The following is a 20,089-nucleotide window of genomic DNA, read 5'->3' as shown; positions in this document are numbered from 1 at the left end:
CCTAATGGCCTGTTCGACATTGCAGAAAAGCTACCATGCCAAGAATCTTTTGACTAAATTGTTCATTAGTTTCAGTGACATTTATTCCTTCATTCTAATTCAGTTTTTTATTTTAATTTTACTCAACAAACTCTCTGCTTAGTCTGTTTTTGGGAAGATTACAACTTTGGTGTTAAACATATTGTTTCAGAAATGCAAACAATTAAAGATTGATTTGAAATGAGTTTCGTTTGGTATAATTTGTATCTTAATTTTAATATGTTTTTTGTTGGTCAATAATTTACCTAAATAAACAAGAAGAAGAAATAAACGTTTGCGTTCAAGACCAAGCCCGCTACTGTCAGGGATTCATCACAGTCACTGCAGTCACCAGCCAGGATAATCACCCGATCACAGTCACCTGAGTTCTGATCACCCGCACCTGCTGTCACCAATCAAGCCACACTACAAATACACACACATCACAGTCACTCACTGTCCGGTCTACCGTTCACTCCTATGGACTGTTCTTGACTCTCTATACGATATTCTCCTAGAAAGACTTACCTTCTGGTTCTCCCGCGATCCTCCAACGACTCCTTGGAATCTGTTCCACGATCTACTACGAAACCGGCATAAGATACTCACCCTCAGAACTCAGATAAGAACCCTGTAATCATTCACTCTGTTGACACTCACCTGCCTTAACCTAACCCGTTCCATTCCTCTACATCTTATATAAATAAACCATCCTGTCTTTCACTTACCCGTTGTGTCTGGCCTTGCTTTATGACAACTGTTTGAAAAAGGAAATTTGATTATTAAATTAGTTTTTATAATAGGTAAATTATCTTTCAAATTTAACATGGGTTTGAACCAGATTCAGTCAGATGGTCAGTTTACAATCAGATGGTTCATCTTACTCATTGACTCGGGTCAACTTACCCCCACCCTGCGGCAAACTGAGCCACAGGAACACTTTTTTATAAGAAGCCATATTTTTAGAACCCTTTGTCATAGATACATTCTGATAATTTAAAATGATAGGAAACATCCTGAAGTTACTTTAGATACTTTGATTGTACTTCTGTGTCATTTTCCCTTATCTTGAGGACCACATAAGTAAAAAGTGGCTCATCTTACCCCACTCTCCCCTACACACTTTTTCTTGTTCGAGTACTGCAGGTTTTTGAAAATGTACTGTTCTTGCAGCTCGCTGTTCTAAATGAAAGAATATGGATGATGACGTGATCTTTTACATGTTAATGACATTAATTAGGAGTCGTTTGCAAGACAGAGAGCTGAAACCATTAATTTGCCGCAAGTTCAAGGTCATTTGCGATTCATAGATTTCACATCTGAAAGAGAGGCGTACAGTACGTGCATTTTCTGTACGTACATTCATTTTATGAATCACACGTACACATATTTGAGAGATGATTGCAAGATCAATTTTAGGATGGTTTCTGCGCAACATTTTAAGTGCCATTAGCATTTGGAAGCTATTGCTGTGAACCCACATCATGTGGTCAAAGGAGCTCTCCATACAAGTGAAACAGACAATTGCTAGATTTCATAAACAAAACAAACCCATCAGAGAGATTGCAGGAACATTAGGAGTGGCCAAATCAACAGTTTGGTACATTCTGAGAAAAAGAACGCACTGGTGAGCTCAGCAACATAAAAAGGCATGGATGTCCATGGAAGACAACAGTGGTGGATGATTGGAAAATTCCTTTCTATGGTAAAGAAAAACCCTTTCACAACATCCAGTCAAGTGAAGAACACTCTCCAGGAGGCATGTGTGTCACTGTCAAAGTCTACAATCAAGAGAAGACGTCACGAGAGCAAATACAGAGGGTTCACCACAAGGTGCAAACAAGGCCTGAGTAGACTTTGCCAAAAAACATCTAAAAAAAGCCAGACCACCTTTGGAAAAGGATACTTTGGACGGATGAAACTAAGATCAACCTGTACCAGAATGACGGGAAGAAAACAGTATGGAGAAGGCTTGGAACAGCTCATGATCCAAAGCATACAGCATCATCTGTGAAACATGGTGGAGCAGTGTGATGGCATGGGCATGCATGGCTTCCAGTGGCACTGCGTTACTGGTGTTTATTGATGACGAGACAGAGGACAGAAGCAGCTGGATGAATTCTGAAGTGTATAGGGATATACTGTCTGCCCAGATTCAGTCAAATGCAGCAAAGCTGATTGGACGGCACTTCATAGTACAAATGGACAATGACCCAAAACATACAGCAAAAACAATCCCAGGAGTTCTTGAAGGTAAAAAAAGTGGAATATTCTGCAATGGCCGAGTCAATCACCTGATCTCAACCCGATTGAGCATGCATTCCACTTGTTAAAGACAAAACTAAAGGCAGAAAGACCCACAAAAAAACAGTAACTGATGTCAGCTGCAGTAAAGGCCTGGCAAAGCATCTAAAAAGAGGAAACCCAGTCTTTAGTGATGTCCATGAGATCCAGGCTTAAGACAGTCATTGCCTGCAAAGGATTCTCAATAAAATATAAAAAATTAACATTTTATTTATGATTATATTTATTTATCCAATTACATTTGAGCCCCTGAAAATAGGGTGACTGAGTATAAAAATGGTTGTAATTCCCAAGCATTTTATGTTTTAATTTTGTTCAACCCCTTGAATTAAATCTTAAAGTCTGCACTTCAATTTCATCTTAATTATTTCATTTTAATTCTATTCAGTGGCATACAGAGCCAAAATTATGAAAATTGTGTCAGTGTCCAAATATATATGGACCTAACTGTATGTGTGTTGATCAATGTTTTTATATGAATAAAAGCCTTCATTAAATCTGTTCATCATATAAATAGATTGCATCTGTTCAGGAGACTTGGATTAACCAATTTGATTCATACAGATTATTTTTACGATGTATTTTTGGACATTTTCTTGTGTTAATATTTTGGTTGCATGGACTATTAATGGATAGGAAAAAACAGATGAAAGAATATTAAAATAGCTATTTGTGTTCTAAAGATGAACAAAAGTCATATGGGTTTGTAGTAACATGAAGGTGGGTGGGCTAAATGATGACAGAATTCTGTACATCAAACTATTCACAAGATTTTTTCATTTTTATTTTTTATAGACATTTACATTCTGTGTCTTTCTATAAATTCATCCAGCTAACATCCTATTAATTGCTCTGTCTCCTTTCATACAAACACAAACAGTATACACACCTGCTCTCATGCACATGACCCCTTTCATTCCTGCTCAAACGAGTCAAGCAAAAACAGAAAATAAGGTCTCACATATAATTTGTCCCTTTGTTCATCCTCCAGTTTTTTTTGGCCTAGTTACATGTTCTGAGCTCCCCATCATTCATATGTGCGGTGGGGTGGAGAGGCAGAGCAGAGCGTACAGAGACACTCCAGTGAGCGGAGCGGAGAAGAGAGGAGAGCAGGCTTGACGGAGTGAAAACAAAGCCTGGGTGATGGTACCGGACGTGGGCAGCATCCTGTTAAAAACACACAAGTCAATCAGAGTCTGTGTTTATTAGCACTCCTTTCTCTCACACTCTCTCCTGTTTGTTCTCTGTCCTCCACAGTTTTCATTGCACTCCCTCACTCTTATTTGAGCGTTTTATGTTCATCCATTCTGCTCTTGCCATGTGTTTTTCTTCCCGGTTTCTTTGGCTGCACTAAATATCCCCTTGTAAAGACCAGCTTAGATCATAATGGTTTATACTGGATTGGTGAAACTATCATTCAATATATAGAAAGTATAGGCTAGTTGTCTGCTGCTATAAGTGTTTTGTTTGGGGTTTTTTTTCTCTTGTGTCTAGCTCTTGACAGATCAGTAGTGCCCTGGGAAATCACAACTGTCACAGTGATAGTTCAACCAAAAATAAAAATTCTGTCATCGTTTACTCACCCTCGTGTCACTCAAAACGTATGACTTTCTTCTTTCAGTGAAATACAAAATGTTTTTTTTGGGGGGAAAAAAAGCTTCTTACGCATACAAAGAAAGTCGAATGTGCAAATGCATGGTGTTTTATCTGTCCTACGCATATATTGTCATTTATTTCTTGCGATGGTCAATTATCATGTAAGACTTAATTTTATGTAAAGGGTATATTCCATTTGGTAAAAGAAGTATGTGTATGTAAGCTAGCCATTACTACAGTTGTGAGTTAACCGTATTAAGTTTACTGTATCATTTTTGATATGCAAATTTCCAAGACCTCTAAATTATCAAAATGATCAAAACTTGATGATCAAAACAAAAAACTGTTGTATAAAATCTACTACATGCCTTCTGTCATTTGTACTTTTTTTTTTTTGCAAGTAAAAGGCATTTTAAATGTAAAAATGTCCCTCTTCAGGTTGTGGTACTTATATTGTAAATTTAAGAATAACTTTTATATTGTAATATTCCAAAGCACGTATTGGACTGAAGCAAGTTCAGTAAGCTGGTTTATGTGATTATCCATAAATAACATTTTAGAAAAATCAAATGTGAGTATCAAATATGATACATCCGTTTTTTTAGATTTATTTATTTGTACGTCTCTCAGTCATGATTGAATTACATTGCATTATAAGTTTTGCCATAAAATTAAGCATTTAAATACAATTTTACTAAGACATATTATTGGGAAATATAGAATCACAACTGACATTTTGATGTTTTTTTTTTTTAATGTAACTAGTCTGCTACAGTTCAAAAGATTTTGATTGATTTGCATTACAAGCTTTCAGAATTTCATGTTTTTGGAAATAGAAATATCAACTGCAGTTCTAGTTCTTGGATTTTTTTTTAAAGTAATAAACTTTGTTTTAATCTGCACTTTTTATTTGCAAAATTTTCACATCTGCTTTAAATAGACATCAGCATCAACGTCAACTACCATTTCTTCTTGTGAACCATGATCTCTATCACAGTGTTTTTCTGGGTTCTCCATATATAAATAACTCATTTTATTTTTTTGCGTGAACTAACTCCCTTAATTTAAACTTTTTAGGATGCCTGGTGAGGACACCAGCATCACAATACAACACGTACTGGTGACCAGATATGCTGGTCTTTTAAAAAGCTCCAGGCTTCCTCTTCTCATTAACATATACAGTTTTGTGGCCTCCTCTTCTCTCTGATATCTTTGGCTATGCTAAATATCATGTCACTGGAGATGCTCTCGCTTGCTCGCCCTCCCCCTCTCTCAATCTCTTAGCACTTCCTCTTTCCTTCTGCACACTCTCCATTTTGCCAAGCTGCAGACGCAGCGCCATTATCCCAGCTTGTGGGTGTGAAGAGTAGGAGACAGACAAAGAGAGAGAGAGAGAGAGGGAGAGCTGTATTTGAGAAAGATGGAAGGAGAAATAGTTTCGAAACCTAATGAACTCTATGCAAGAATCTACTGAGCAGCCTACATAGTCATTTAGCATGTCAACATATTCTGTTACACCAAATACACAAAATAATGATCTTTAAAAAAGCATCATATGACCCCTTTAAGATTTTTGCATACCTGGTTAAAGAAGTCACCACTTGCCATTATAGTAGGCAAAAACTGTATGTCCCAATTCACAGTATTTATAAAACAGCAGGCAAAAAGTACCCAGATGACCTAATATTAGACCTAATACTTCTGATGAGATTCTGAAATGCACGTTTACTTCTACATCTTACTATCCCATGAGGTCCTGGGAGAGGAGTCGTGAAAGGCAGTGAAGCTACTGACACTGTAGATTACATGTCAATGACAAATGTGGTAGATCTGGATTACATTCATACTATATAGTGTAGGACATACTTTTTTAGCAGTCACAAAGTGATTAATAATTGACAAGAAGTACTAAGTTCTAAAAGTACTGTTTTTTGGATGTGGCCAATTGATTTGAATAGAGGTTGGAGTTAGCATATTGCTAAGCGAACAGCATGACACTTAGATATGTCTCACATTATAATTAGCACAGAAATCTAACACACACACAAGAACACTGGATAAAATTGATATTTATTTGAATGCAGCATATTTGTTATTTCTCCCACATTGTCCAGGTTTTTATTTTTATTTATTTTTATGCTGCCTTAGAATTTGGGCATAATTGTGGTCTTACTAAGCAGCATAATTCTGTCTATCATTTGTAACAGTCTTTCCATCTGAAGTGTGTCTGTGATGCCTACAATTGCTGCCTTGTAGACGTCTCACCAAGTTTTGAAACAGCACCATAGAATTGGTTCAGGTACGTAATTTTTTATTCTATAACTTAGTAAGTGTAACAGTGTGTTTTGATAGAATGAAAGTGAATGAGACATGCATACAGATTGGACCATTATAAGCATCATACAGCTGGTATACAGAGACAGAGAGAAGTGTACTCTCTAATCCAGGCAGGTGTGTAAGTAGCGTGTGTGTGTCATAGACAGTCTGTCCCAGTTGGCCAAAGCAGCAGAAGTGAATCATAAGAGTCAGGAACATGCTCACAAAGGTCAATGCATTTTCCTCTGTTTCTTTTCATTCCAACTCACTTTCATAAACCTCCCCATGTAAAGTGCTGTGACTGGCATTAAAGAAACTCAAGCATTTTATCCGAGCAGGTTTTCTCACAGGCTGTGCAATATATGTGGCTGTTTTTATAAAGAAGGTCCCAAGATTTCTCAGGTGAGTAAATGTACCTGTTTCATTTAAATATTTTGTCAAGTTCTGCTTCCCAACAAGACCACTAAACCATATCAAGACACAGTGCCATTTGTTCCTGAAATTTTCTGAAAAATGTATTTATTATTTATTTTGAGAAGGTTACTGCTGACCTTTCAAAAAAATCTCATTTTATATAGTGTGGTTGAATAAATGGATCAGTGCAAAAAATAAATACAAATAAAAAATATCAGTCTTAGCTAGTAAATATCATTGTATAACCCAACATTATTTACAAGCAGTATTCTTGTGCTTTGTGCAAAAAATTAAAATAAATAAATAATAATTCTGTACCAGGGTTGAGCTATTGACATTACTGAAGCCAGCATGATGAAATCTGCTGCTTGAACCATGCGAGTAATAACTGTATGATGATACTCACTGCAGGGTTTCAGACTATGAGGTTAATTTGGTGCCATCTTAACACATATAAAATAGTATGTGAGGTGCTATTATTCAGTTCCATATTGTATTATATTTGATATTTGATACAGTAGCATGTGTATATTTATTTGTGTGTTTATGTGTGTGCTGAAAGCATTAGTATGCAATGTTCAGTGTGGGTGTGCTTGTGTGTGAAATGTGTTTGTGTAGTACAAAACCTTTAACAAAGCAGAGATGACAGTAATTAACTAAATGAGATGAAACTTTACCCGAGGGTAGAGAAAGAGAGAGGTTATTTGACTCTAAGGAATATGCTAAAGTGAGTGATATACATACATAGAATAGGATTCTTAACTCGGGCGCACATGCATTGCCACACACACACACATGCACATCTGTTCATATCATCCTCCATTGATTGTCCTTGAGTAAGAGCAGAGCTTTGTCTTTCAATGACCTCTTTTCTCCACCAGTCTCTCTATTTTGCGCTATCTACCTTCATATCGTCTTGATTGTCTTCTAATATAACCATTGACATGTTGTGTGACTCATTCATGAAGTATGTAAATCATTAAGCACTATGTTCATATTTCATCTAGAAGTACACTCTTACAAATAAAGGTGCTTAAAAGGTTCTTCACCGCGATGCTATAGAATAACCATTTTTGGTTCCACAAAGAACCATTCAGTTAAAGGTTCTTTAAAGAACCATCTCTTTCTTACCTTTTTATAATCCGAAGAACCTTCTTTCACCACAAAGAACCTTTTGTGAAACAGAAAGGTTCTTCAGATGTTAAAGGTTCTTTATGGAACCATTTTGACAAAAAAGGTTCTTCTATGGCATCGTGATGCACCTTTATTTTTAAGAGTGTATATTGCCGTATCACACCAGCAGATGGCCCTGAGTTTATTTCACACACACACACACACACACACACACACACACTTGTTAGTCTCAAACACACAAGCTCAACAGCTAATCCCCTGCAATAACACAAACTCACACACATCACCTCAAAGCAACACCTGAAATAAGAATCGAAGCCTCATGCTCTCATTGGCAATCCAAGCACCCATGTTTTGGAGTCTCTGGGGAGACACACTGCCAGAGAAGCAGTGAGAGGGAGAATGGGCACGAGGGCTGTCAGGTTGTCCAACCTCGGCTAGACAGACAAGACTGCCTCTGGGTATGACAAATCCCACCTCAGGTTTTAGACATGTTAATGAATATAAAAAACATATCCCTTTATTCAAGGAAAAACAGAAACAAACTCCAGGTTGTAAGACAGAATTACACAGACAAACAAACGGATGGATGGATGGATAGACAGACAGACAGACAGATTCAGTAACAGCAGTGGAAATGGGTTCAGAACATAACAGAGCTATTACTGTAGGCTACCCACTGATCTATAATAGAGAACATTCAAATTTTATGTCACTGTCAGAAAAAAGTGCAGTATATACCTTTAGGGGTAGTACACTCAAAGAGACACCTTTGTACCTTTTTTACCCCTAAAGCATGCACATTAGTACCTTAGAGTAATAATATGTACCCTTAAAATAGTAATGCATACTCTTATGGTACTATTATGAACCCTTTAGGAACAAAAATGAGGGTACTGCCCCAGTAACAAGCTGCTGTACTGTACCTCTAAAGGTACAATTTTGCACATAATTTTTTCCCTGACGGGTATTACCTATACTGCCGGCACGATGAAAGGATGTATTACACAATCTGTTATCACTCAGCAGGAATGATCCACAGTATAGCTACTTAGAGCGCCTTAATGAGACTAAATAAGGCTTAAAATTCAACTGATTTGAAATACAATTTTTAGTTTACATTATTAGGCACTTGATCATGGTCAAATATTGAGGTGTGCAGTGTGCAAAGGGCACCAGCTTGATTTATTTTATTTTATTATAACTACCCATGCAAATGGATGTATCAGTACATCAATATAATCAACAGCCTACATAAAAATGAGAAATATTTGGAAATATCAACTTAGACAATCAAAATGCTTAGAATGAATTGGAATGGTTTAGTGAGCACTCAACTCACTGAAGATAATTATGCTTCTCCTTTATTGATGATTACTGTGGTGTTTACAAAGGGTTTGAATAATGGACAGGAAAAATGACTTAATAATAATATTAAAATAACGGTTAGTAGTAACAACCCACAAAATGTTTGTATGTTTTTGATATGACTTGATAGCTAGTGTTATATGCTAAAACCATTCAGAATTTGCGCTCTATTTTTAATGTTATTGAAAAAGTCTCTTATACTCATCAAGGCTGCATATTTGATAGCTGCATTTTGAAATACAATAAAAACAGTAATATTGTAAAATATTGTTACAATTTAAAGTTATCTGTTTTTATTGTATTATTATATTATATTATTGATATTATTTTCTGTGCTGCTTAATATTTTTGTGGAAACCATTAAACATTTTCTAAAATCTTTGATGAATTCAAAGAATTCAAAGGTCAAAAGATCAGCATTTGTTTGAATTAGAATTTTTTGTAACATTATTCGTCTATAATGTCAGTTTTAATCAATTTAATGTGTCCTTGCTGAATAAAAGTATTAATTTCTTTCAAAAAATCTTACTGAAACAACTTTTGAATGGTAGTGTAAAAATAAAAGGTTTTGTAAATTTAGTTTTCTTGACTAAGTGTTTCTATATGCCTTTAACTTGAACACTGCTTAAACATGGAAATGGGGGGAGAATGTGTATCATAATTTCAACACACCACTAAGAGTCAAATTATTAAATGAATATGTAGGGCATTGTGTGGGCTCTAAACAAGGGCTCTAAACTCTAAACAAGTTCTAAACGTTTGATTTAATATACAATTTCAGTCCATACTTTAAATGACATTTTCTTAAAAACGTGTAAGGTTGACATTTAAAAAAAACTGCACGGTGTCTCTAATGTTAATCACACATAGACGTCATAATATCATTTTAGACAAGCCAAGGGCAAATACACCCCCACACACAGCACACACACACACACACACACATACACATACACATACACATTACCGCTGTAATATTAAAACGCTGGCGACCAGACAGGATGTAACCGAATCAGTGAATGTTCGTTTAACGGATGAATAAACCAGAGCCTGTGTGTGTATGAGTCAGAGAGCAACTGCACACAGGTTGTGTGGTGTTTAGGGACAGCGAGTCCACGTGCTCTTTAAAGGGGGCCACAGTATTTATACACACCAGCATGGAGGCGGAGATGGTAAAATAAGCATATGACTCATAAAGGGCCTCCCTTCTCCATCTTTCTCTCTTTCTCCCCTTCTCAGTATTGTTATAAATAGATCTATATGTGTTTGACATCAGGGGCCCTCAAATGTTCAAACGGTTCACACAGAAGAACCGTGCTTTACTGCTCAGTAAGGGGGCTTGAAATAGTAAAAAAAAAAAATTGGGAAACGATTTCCTCATTTTCCCTTTCTCTGTCCGTCCCCTTCTCCTCCCCCCTGTCATGACAGCATGAGGGGGGCCGCTGACACAAACACGGAATGACAGAACATTCCTGGAGATGAAAGGGCACTGTGAGAACCTCAGGACCCACCACTGAGATGACATACACTCACACGTGACTGTGTGCAGCGCATACACCGACAGACACACTTACCTGTCATCTGCATAACACACGTGCTGACACACACAGCCAGACCACCTGTCCTTGCGACTACACAGCCTCAGGGATGAATTCACCGAGATAAAACAGAGAGAAAGATGGAAAAAGACAAACGAGAAGGGCGATCGGACACAAGAGCAGCGGTGTGGATGAGACGGATTCTGGAGACCAGCAAGAGAAAGAGAATGATGCAATATAACAAAGTGAGAGCAGATGCGTGTGAAAAAGAATTGAAAAGAGTTTGCCGAAAACTCATCATTTACTCACACTCATGTCGTTTCCAAAACCTGTATGAGTTTCTTTCTTCTGTGGAACACAAAAGGAGGATTTTGAAAAATTGTACTTGTCGTCCCAGCCCCCCCCCCATGCAATTTCAGTGAAAGGGGATTGAGGTTTCAAAAAGCTTCAGAAAGAATGCAGAAGAAGTCACTTTCCTGTAGCCTGTAGAACGCAAGGGACTGATAAAATGTAAATGTGAATGCAATGTAAGTCAATGTACATTGCAAAGTTTGGATAAAAGGATCTACCAGATGCATCAATTTAAACGAATGAAAGTATTGTTGGTTTGGAATGATGGAATGATATAAGGATTGATGACAGAATTTTCAGTTTTGGTGAGTTAACCCTTTAAACTTTGATGAAACATACAGTACATGTCAATTTTATTTTCTTTCAAATTTTGTATGGACCACTGGCACCCTTTTGCACCAGTTTGAAAATCCCTTTATAGACCACTTTTATAAAACCTAAAAATGCTCATTTTCTTTTGGGGTTTTAGGACTACAAACTGAATACCTCTTTATTGTCAAGTGAAATTATTTTTGTATAACGCGTTTCACAATACACATTTCAAAGTCATACTGTTATACTGTGTAATAACATTAATCTCAACATCCCATCCATCCATTCATGCATCTAACCGTCATTATATTGACATTTAATACCTTGAAGTCAAATGATTAATAATTATGCATTAATCATTAACACTACTGCTGTGTTAATGGATTCAAATATACACTTTTCCTCTTTCCTTTGGGTGTTCCTTTTATCTGCTGCTATGGCCTGCTTTTTTCAAGGGTATTTTTTTTTCTCACTCCACATTAAAAGAGTTTTTCTTTCTTTTTTTCACCAGATGTTATCTGCTGTTTCTCAGGTTTATTCATCAGTGTTTTCTCCACTCTCATGCATCAAGGTTTCCCCCCCCCCTTTTTTATGTGCACATTTTTTTTAGCATTGTCTTTGATCAAACATGTGTTTGGATAGCAGCTTTATTTTCTTCAGTACTGTTTTCTCATTTCCACCCCAGCCATGTTGCGTTATGTATGTCAGTATGACTGAGTGCAGCTTTGTTTTTCGAGGATCACTGCTGAGGAACAAAACATCGTGTTTATATGTGTGCAGATGGAAGAGAGACTGCAATATGTTGGTTTCTTGCATATGATACATACAAATCAAAAGGCAGGCTGAAAGACGGTATGTAAATGAAAACCACTGGAAAGGGAAAGAGAAGAATAATGAGAGAGAGTCTGGGAGAGGACAGACTGTCTCAGACAAGGAGGAAAGGTAAAGAGAACTTAACCTTTTAAGGGAAGGGAAAGAAAAACTGTCCATCTCTTCTTTCTGGATAGATGAAAGAAAGTTGCAGAGTGAGACAGAGCAGGACCTGCGGGCGAAATCTGTTTCTAATCCAGCTCTACTCTGTTCTCTCTCTGTCTTTGTACAGCCCGCGGCTCTCCATCACTTTCCCGCTCTGGATATTGTTGCCAAACAAGATGGAGGGGCTCAAGGAATGTGGGGAACGCAATAGACGTGGAGAAAAAAATGCAGGATAGTTGATGAGGGAGAATGGCCCAGGAGGGTTTACCCTTTGTTGACCTTAAGCAGGTCTATATAACAACTAAAGAAAGCCTGTAAATGTCTATTGCTGTTAAAGGCAGAACATACTAAGGATACTACTGCAGCCATATCACCATGCAACCCAAAACTGGTTGCCCACTGAAGCTAAGCAGGGTTGAGCCTGGTCAGTACCTGGATGGGAGACCTCCTGGGAAAACTAGGTTGCTGCTGGATGAGGTGCTAGTGAGGCCAGCAGGGGGAGCTCACCCTGTGGTCTGTGTGGGTCCTAACGCCCCAGTATATTGATGGGGACACTATACTGTCAAAAAGCACTATCTTTCGGATGAGACGTTAAACCGAGGTCCTGACTCTCTGTGGTCATTAAAAATCCGAGGATGTTATTTGAAAAGAGTAGAGGTGTGACCTCGGCATCCTGGCCAAATTCGCCCATTGGCCTCTGATCATCATGACCTCCTAACCAGCCCCATATGTACTGATTGGCTTCATCACTCTGTCTCCTCTCCACCAATAAGCTGGTGTGTGGTGGGCGTTCTGGCGCACTATGGCTGCCGTTGCATCATCCAAGTGGATGCTGCACACAGGTGGTGGACGAGGAGATACCCCCCTCACAATGTAGAGCGTTTTGAGTGCTTAGAAAAGCGCTATATAAATGTAATGAATTATTATTATTACTGAGGCAAGCTTTTTTTACACACTTTCACTATGTTGTCATTATACTGTTAAAGCCCTTTCACATGACTAACATCAGGGCTTCAATGCAAGGCTTTGACCGCCACATGAAAGTGTTGCAGATAGCATCATAGGAGGACTATTTTATAAGGTTGCCACATAGCAAGAGTGCAGGAAGTGCATTCAGTAAACTATAATCTAGTGAAAGTCAATGAAAGAGGAAAAGTCCTTGCGATTGCGTTGATATTGTCACATGTTCAGTTTGTTTTGTTATGGTTTTCCTTGTGTTTCCTGTTTGGTTCCTGTCTTTCCTTATTTGGTCACCTTCCTGTCCTTGTTTAGTTTCATTGATTAATCCCCGGCACCTGTGTTTTGTAATCATTCAGTGTATATTAGTTCCTGCCTGTTCAGCTCTCCTTCGTCTGATCAACTCGTTATGCTCTCTGTGTTTCTTTATGTTCATGCTCAAGCTTTCGTGTTGGAATATCCGCTGTGTTTTCATTTATTAAAGACTATTTAAGTTATTCTATGTCTCCTCATCTCCCTGCTCCTCCCCGCTGTGTGCACCGTGACAGATGTCGGCCTTGTTTCGTGCTTAAATGTGCTCTAGAAATAAAACTGAACTTGAACTTGAACTTTCGTGTTGGAATATCCCCTGTGTTTTATAAATGATTCAGATTTTGAAGTGGAAGAAAGAAAGGAAATGTTTCAGTCTCATTGTCTGGCCCCCTCTGAGGCACGCCGCGTCTCGCCAGCTCACCCCACGCCAGGAACCCCCACATACCGTACCAACGGCTCGGACCGCCTGCACAGCCCCAAACACTCCCGAATCCTCCGAAGCTCCACGATCGTCCTCAGCCCAGAAATGCTGGCCGCTCCGATGTCAAGCCCGCCGGCTGTGGCTCACTCAAGCCCGCCGGCCATTCAGCACTCAAGCCTGCCGGTCGCTCCGAGGTCAAGCCCGCCGGCTGCGGCTCACTCAAGCCTGCCGGTCGCTCCGATGTCAAGCCCGCCGGCTGCGGCTCACTCAAACCCGCCGGTCGTTCAGCACTCAAGCCCAAGCCCGTCGGTCATCTCCCTCTCCTCAGCCCAAAAGAGGAGATTGCGGAGGAAGAGACTGTGGGCTCCAGCCCCAGAGCTCGCTCCAGTGTCGGCTCCAGCCCCAGAGCTCCCTGCTCCAGTGTCGGCGTCAGCCCCAGAGCTCCCTGCTCCAGTGTCTGCTCCAGCCCCAGAGCTCCCTGCTCCAGTGTCGGCTCCAGGCCCCGAATCTAGCCCAGTGAGGGCTCCTGTTCCCGAGTTTAGCCCATGGAGGGCTCCTGTTCCCGTGTTTAGCCCACGGAGGGCCTCGGAGCCTGTAATCTTCCCCAAGTATTTTGCCTTCCTAAGCTTTCCTTGTCCCCATCCTGCACCAGCCTCCAGGGCGCCCACCTTTCGGGAGGGGGAGTAATGTCACATGTTCAGTTTGTTTTGTTAAGGTTTTCCTTTTGTTTCCTGTTTGGTTCCTGTCTTTCCTTATTTGGTCACCTTCCTGTCCTTGTTTAGTTTCATTGATTAATCCTCGGGTTACGGCGCGGGACGCGCCTTCGGGAGGGGGGAGTAATGTCACATGTTCAGTTTGTTTTGTTATGGTTTTCCTTGTGTTTCCTGTTTGGTTCCTGTCTTTCCTTATTTGGTCACCTTCCTGTCCTTGTTTAGTTTCATTGATTAATCCTCGGCACCTGTGTTTTGTAATCATCCAGTGTATATTAGTTCCTGCCTGTTTAGTTCTCCTTCATCTGATCAACTCGTTACGTTCTCTGTGTTTCTTTATGTTCATGCTCAAGCTTTCGTGTTGGAATAGCCTGTGTTTTCATTTATTAAAGACTATTTGAGTTATTCTACGTCTCCTCGCTCCTCCCCGCTGTGTGCACCGTGACAGATATAAGGCAGCAAGCACATTTCTTTTCTCTAAATGTCATGATATGCCCATGACCTTGTGTTGTAAGACATAAGGATCAGTCCCTCTTCCATCTTGTTTCGATAATCTATCTGATAATCCTGCCCCTAGTCAGTGGAAATTAATATTAGCTGGTTCAGTCCCGACACCTACAGTACCAGGATGATGAATATGAAACAAGGGTGGACATTTCAGCAAGACATTGATCCCAAACGAAATAAATACGAATAGAAAATACGAACTGAAGATCAGAATTCATAGAAGAAGCCCACGGAACCTTCAAGATTTGAAGACTCTGTGGAAGAATGAGCCAAAATCACACCTGAGCAATACATGCGACTAGTTTCTCCATACATAAGGCGGCTTGAAGCTGTCATTACCAACAAAGGCTTTTGTACAAAGTATTAAATGAATTTCAGTAATTCAATACTTTTTCCCTGTGTCATTCTATTTTATTACACATAACTTAATTTCTGAACTTATTTGTTTTGTTTTATTTTTATGTACGGATTACTTGGGTTGTTACCAACATGTGATGAAAATTTCATGCCAACAGCACCTTTAGAAATATATTTTCCGGGAAAAATGGGGACGTGTTCAATACTTATTTTACCCGCTGTATTTAACAAACAAAATGCAATAGAAACCACAAACATTTATCTGGCAACACTTCAATTTGTGGAACCAATTCTCATTATTAACTAAAAATTAACTATAGCTTTTGCGTCAAACTCCAAATTTGGCATGAAATTGACTTTTTTCCCTTGTCTGCCGCATTTGACGAGTGATCAGTCACATGACAAATGTTCCAGAAACAAACATGGCAGCCTCCAGGTCATGTGCTTCCAAAGCGTCTGCTAACAACAACACATCTGGCTTTGAGATGAACAGAAATGTTAACAGTAATAATTGTATAAATGTCTTTGTCTAATGACCTACATGTGAGTAACTGAGTACACTAGCTCATTAAATTCACTTACACTATCACAAATCGTTTTTATGAATAAAGAGCTCACATGAGAGATTTTTTGTTGTTGTAATTCTTTATTGTTTTATTTTTCTATCTTTATTAAACATCTCTCTAATATGATTACAACAAAGCAACAACCATCTGGACAAGTTTAAAATTGAGGATAAGCAGGAAAAAAAAAAACATTCATAAAATCATGTAAATGGAATGCACAACTTAAACTGAATGGCATCAAAATACATAGTTCAGACAAAACATTCATTTTCATCACAATTTAAATGATTCAACTAAAGCATTTGGAGCTTTACTTCTTCAGCTTCAATAGTGAAATCCTCAACTGAAAGACTCAAGGACTGAATTGCAAATGTTCTCAGTTCTCCACCCACACACAGAATTTGAGTTTACAATGAATTACAAATGTAACAGTAATTATCTCAAAAGGACACACACACACACACAAAAAAACCTTTGATAGGCAAGGACTGAATTGCAAATGTTCTCAGTTCTCCACCCACACACAGAATTTGAGTTTACAATGAATTACAAATGTAACAGTAATTATCTCAAAAGGACACACACACACACAAAAAAACCTTTGATAGGCATTATTTGTAATTATGAAGATAATTATGAAGTTTCTTTTATATAAGTAGTAACTGTAATCTTGTTAGCTCAATAGATACGATCCACATCAAACCCACAAGCTGTTGGTTCCAAAAAGAACCTTACAGTTTCTTATTGGTTGAGCTGTTCCCTTGTAAACTTCAGATCATGGCAGAAACCATCCAACAGTGCCATTAAAAAAACCACACAAACACATAAAGCAATTTTATGTTTAATTGAGCAGCTTCAATGAACGCTAGATCATTTTGCATGTGTCTTTTGGTATCCCTGGTAACACGTGGGTGTCCGTATGCGTCTCTGGCTTTCATATGCATACACACAAATTCATGCTGTCATACATGCACTCAGACTGTTTGCACAGGCTCTTTCTGAAAGCACACAATAATACAAGCTCAACATTTGTGAGAACCATGTGTAATGTAAGTCATATGACATATCGAAAAGCCATTGTGAAATTGTATCACAATGTAAGACAGCTCTATCTCTCTGCACTAAGCCGTTGATAAGCCAGCCAAAAGATTCAATCAGAAAAACTGAATGCATCCATGAGCTCAATATACAATCACCCTTGTCCTCTGATCTCATCGGGCTGCATCAACTTTTTAATCAGTCTGACCATTTCTATTTTGGACCCTATATTGCTAAAATCCGGATTTTCGATCGCGAATCCCAATTTCAGCTCATATCCACCTTGAAATGTCACAGTGAGGTTTCTATATGAAACTATAATCAAGGCTTATTTCAAGGTCAAGTAGGAAATATCTTGTGCAGCATATCATTAATAACACAGACTGAAGACTCTTCCATTATTAATGGCACCAGTGATTACCCATAATTACAGTCTCTTTTTCTACAGCATTAAAATGGTTTTAAAGCATTCTGCACATTGTTTGAGACTTTAAGTGGGATTTATGTAAACATATTACACAATTACATTTGCAAAACATTCTGAAGCATTTGTAAAATGAAGCTTCTCTTCGCTGCCCCACAGACACGTTTTGCATTTGTTTACTTCATTATTGCTTGTGTAATGACTTGCTGTTCACTTATAGTGGCAGCGCAAACCTGAGTGCTCCTGTGGTGCAAAGGTGATAGAGTGATTAAAAATAAGAGCAGGATGAGGGAGAGGAGGAGAGGAGAAAGAAATCATAAGGAATTTGTTGTGTGGAAACTTTCAAAAACATTACACACATTTGCCACAGTGCATTAGCTACAGTCACATTCCTTATAATGAACTAGTGCAGAGTAATGGCTGGTTTTGATTATTGTTGATTGCTTTTATACATCTGACTATATATGAGTTCACGATTACTCAACTTTATTGCTTTGGAAAGATGTGCAGAATGACGTTATAATGACGACACTGTGCTTAATGTGCATCTACTAGAATATCCGCTGGTATTAATATTTCAGACATTTTAAAATTGATTTTACGCTCCACTAACATGATATTAATATGAAACTGTTCCTCTTCAAACTTACAACTTGCAGTGTTTCTCTCTCACACACACATACAGTACACACACGCATACAAATTCTGTTGTCATCTGGATTCATAATGAACCTTGTTAATTTTAGTATATTATTAATTCAACTTAAAAAAATTAAATAAAACTGGAATGATCAGTCTGTAATGTAGGTATCATTTGTCCTCCCTTCCTTGAGGCTGCAAGTAGATTCACTGGATTCACTGTCCTCAGAGTTCGAACTGAATACCAAAGAGTGAATCACAAAGGCTTCTGGAGTTTCTGGTTACAGGCTATAAATGCATCCCCTATGTGCTTCTATTTTGAATTAAATAACAGACCAAAAAAAACAAAAAAAAACAATTATAAATTATTCGTATTCTGAAGGCTCTGAAGAGTTATGAACATCATGTTTGTAATCTTAAAATCATCAATAATTACAACACCATCAGTCCACCAAATTACAAGATCACTTCTAAAATGTTTTTTTTTTTTTTTAGAAAATAAACCTTTAACCTCTGTAGCTTTTAAACTTTATTCGGTTATTTCCAGGATGAGGTCATCTCCTTCCAGGCTGCTGTCGGCATTGACGTGCACCTTGGATATGATGCCTGAGATTGGCGAGTTGACAACTGTCTCCATCTTCATGGCGCTGAGGACGCAGAGAGGCTGACCTTTCTCCACCTTCTGGCCTGGCTTCACCTTTACTTCCACCACTTTACCGGGCATGGGAGCTCCAACCTGTCCCCGCACGTCTTTCAAGGCTTTAGGGTGAAAGTGCATTTCCTGGTGGAGCAGAAAGCAGAATGAGATGATTTCAGGGGAGACCAGAGGCAACGGAGACATTTGTCACATTTTCCCTCACAACTCTTTTCAAACTGACAGTCATCTTCTGCTGTTAGAAACATATATGAGTAAAAGGACCATTAAAATATTTACAATGATAAAGATTTAATACAAAAACAAATAATATTAACAGTAATCCACTGTCTCTCAAAAAAGAGAACACCTCAAACAAACAATATTTGCGCTTATATATACATATATAAAAAAGTGAAGTGAAGTGACATGTGGCCAAGTATGGTGACCCGTACTAGGAATCTAGTGATGATCTGCATTTATCCCATCCAAAGTGCACACACACACAGCAGTGAACACACACACACACACCGTGAACACACACCCAGAGCAGTGGGCAGCCATTTTTTGCTGCGGCGCCCGGGGAGCAGTTGGTGGTTCGGTGCCTTGCTCAAGGGCACCTCAGTCGTGGTATTGAAGGTGGGAGAGAGCGCTGTACATTCACTCCCCCACCTACAATCCCTGCCGGTACGAGACTCGAACCCGCAACCTTTTGGTTATGAGTCCAACTCTCTAACCATTAGGCCACGACTTCCCCCTAGTTATATATTAACATAAGAACATACATGGCCATTATGTGTGAGGATTCCAGTGTCAATTACTTCTAGTTATTTTACCTGTACATCATATGTACACACCTGTATCATCATAATGTTATATTTCACTATAATATTTCAATGTTATTGTTTGTACTGCAATTTTGATCAAATAAATGCAGTCTTGATGAGCATAACAGAGTTCTTTCAAAAACATTAAAGAATCTTACTGACCTACTACTTTCATATACAGTTTATTTATAACACATAATCATTTTAATTGTAATAACATTGAAGTATGTATTTGGCATCATGACTTCAGTCTTCAGTATCAGATGATCCTTCAGAAATAATTCTAATATGCTGATTTGATGCTCAAGAAACATTTTATTATTATTATTATTTAAAACATTTAAGTAAAAGTAAAAGTGATGTGTATATAT

The 20,089-nt window shown here is 38.4% G+C and overlaps 1 protein-coding gene across 1 annotated transcript in view; it reads right to left on the bottom strand.

Annotated features, from left to right (window-relative positions):
* Nucleotides 1-17,951: 17,951 nt before the first annotated feature.
* pcxb (pyruvate carboxylase b) overlaps nucleotides 17,952-20,089 on the bottom strand; it is a 238,018-nt gene continuing 235,880 nt past the window's right edge. The window contains exon 21 of the mRNA XM_016529777.1: nucleotides 17,952-19,038. Coding sequence (XP_016385263.1) covers nucleotides 18,787-19,038 — 252 coding nt within the window. The 3' untranslated portion in view covers nucleotides 17,952-18,786. The remainder of the gene's footprint in view (nucleotides 19,039-20,089) is intronic.

The sequence above is a fragment of the Sinocyclocheilus rhinocerous genome, unplaced genomic scaffold (genome assembly GCF_001515625.1).
Source record: "Sinocyclocheilus rhinocerous isolate Xijiao unplaced genomic scaffold, SAMN03320098_v1.1 scaffold1382, whole genome shotgun sequence".
Classification (NCBI taxonomy): Eukaryota; Metazoa; Chordata; class Actinopteri; order Cypriniformes; family Cyprinidae; genus Sinocyclocheilus; species Sinocyclocheilus rhinocerous.
Note: the sequence above shows the minus strand (reverse complement) of the source record. Positions and strands in the feature narration are given on the sequence as shown.